This window comes from Bidens hawaiensis, unplaced genomic scaffold, assembly GCF_021521415.1.
Source record: "Bidens hawaiensis isolate Kalapana, Puna unplaced genomic scaffold, B.hawaiensis_p1.1 tig00031433_1, whole genome shotgun sequence".
Classification (NCBI taxonomy): domain Eukaryota; kingdom Viridiplantae; phylum Streptophyta; class Magnoliopsida; order Asterales; family Asteraceae; genus Bidens; species Bidens hawaiensis.
The window spans coordinates 127,411-129,351 of record NW_027495288.1 but is presented as its reverse complement, the minus strand read 5'-3'; the positions used below and the strand labels follow the sequence as shown (position 1 = coordinate 129,351).

At 38.1% G+C, this 1,941-nt stretch overlaps 1 protein-coding gene across 1 annotated transcript; it reads right to left on the bottom strand.

Annotated features, from left to right (window-relative positions):
• Window positions 1-616: 616 nt before the first annotated feature.
• LOC143582069 (protein CHROMATIN REMODELING 5-like) lies at window positions 617-1,424 on the bottom strand. The gene is made up of 2 exons (XM_077064716.1): window positions 872-1,424; window positions 617-757 (listed from the first exon to the last, which is right to left on the bottom strand). Exons 1-2 carry the CDS (start codon window positions 1,323-1,325, stop codon window positions 651-653), a joined length of 561 nt encoding a protein of 186 aa, XP_076920831.1. The 5' UTR covers window positions 1,326-1,424; the 3' UTR covers window positions 617-650.
• Window positions 1,425-1,941: the final 517 nt, after the last annotated feature.

The following is a 1,941-nucleotide window of genomic DNA, read 5'->3' as shown; positions in this document are numbered from 1 at the left end:
GAGCTTGCAGAAGAAATCACCGCCGGCTTAGTGAAAGATGCGGTAAAGATGGCACTGACGGCCGGCGGAGATGACGTCATTACTGGAACAGTTGACTCAACGGTATGAGCAACCGAACCAGCACCGGAAACGGGTGCGGCCGCCTGGGTCATCGCCTCGGATAGGTTGACCAAACCTATCGTCGTGGGTCCAGAACTGCTTCCGCCCGCACCGCTCTGGAATGCGGATGCGTCCACTCCTGCATAAAGAACAAAACATTAAAAACAATGGCGAAAAGAAATGCGGGAAAGGTGAATAAAAATTATACTTACGGGTTTTCTTAATCTTGAAAGTTCTGACGGGCGGGGACGAACCTGATGGAACTGGCCTCAAATAAGTCACTTACGATCCCTTATCTCAGTTTAGATGATTAAAGGAATAGAAGCCATATGGTCACATTACATACTTCTAGTTTATGCTTTGTAGAACATACTTAACTATGTAGCGCTAGTGAAGTTTAAAAATGGGCAGAAGCAGTGGATTTGTCAAAACATATCACATGCTTGATAAGCAGTAAGATAAAGAACATCAACCACAAAAAAAGTGAATATAAGTAAGCTGATAATATAACCAGTAAACATCTAATTATTATTAGCAGTAAAATTTTAGGTCTAGAAATCACACAACTGAAATAATGTAAAATTTATTGCCTTGTTCTCTCTCCCAATACTTGCAGTGCCAAAGTCTGGATCAAAATCCGCATCATCAGGGTCATCTTCTGCAGAAAAGCAAGTTGTGTTTCAGTGAGGGTGATTATACAAACGACAGGTAAAATCCACTTCCTAAACAAAACTCATTAACAATTTTAGACAATGTAAGGTGCACGAGTTACCATCGACATCTTCGTCCTCATCCTCAAAATTGTCTTCATATTCATCATCATATGAAACTTTTGGCTTCTTCCCACGCACAAAGTTGTTGGAAGCAGCTGCAGTAAAGTTGGACTGTGGTATTGAACCATAACGATCAGTATTATTATTTAGCAATTTGTGGCGTAAAAAATAGCCATGATCTTCCTCCTGTTCATAGTAATCATCAGACAACATCTCATCTACATTTTGACCTTTACGTGCCTTTTCCACTTCTGACAAGTCATTTTCAGACCCCTCTTCATTTTTATAGCCAGAACTGTTTTTTGATTCTAACTCAGGTCTTTGATGCATGGGTTGACAGTCCCTCCAAAATGTTGATCCCCATCTCCCGGCTGGCTTTTTTGTACTAGCAGAAGCAACGTGTAAATTACCTTCACCGCCACCAGTTGTTGGTGACCTACTCACATCCTCCATCTTTGTTTCAAAGTCCTCATTGCGTACATTGTTTTCACTAGTACCATGCTGGATTTTGTCATTTAATGCACCCTCAAAACCGTTCCATTCGTGTAGTTTCTAAAACAAGCCATTCTCCACGTCACCTACGACTTCAATTACTCCCGCGTTGTCTCGGAGTCCCCTTCCTTGACACAAATGCAAACAAAATCAATCTTCAATTGCATATATTATTTATCTCTCAAACATCCAGTATATATATGAATGAAAATAATAACAGCAAAGAAGTTAGACGAGTAGCAAGGCAATACGAATGGTGAAAACAACTAAACAACGAACTGATGCATAACAAAGCCTGAAAACAAGAAATAAATGAAAAACCTAAATGCAAACGGAATCAAACTTGTTCAATTAAACATCTCAAGTGAAGGATATATAAAAATAAGAAGAAATTTGAATTGATTATAAAACAGCATAATATAATTAGGTCAATCGGAAGGTATTGAAGAAGAAGAGTCACCGTTAAACATCTACACATATTATTCGCTTAGCCGGCGGAAGTGGAATAGTAATAATAATAATAATAATAATAATAATAATAATAATAATAATAATAATAATAATAATAATCAATAAC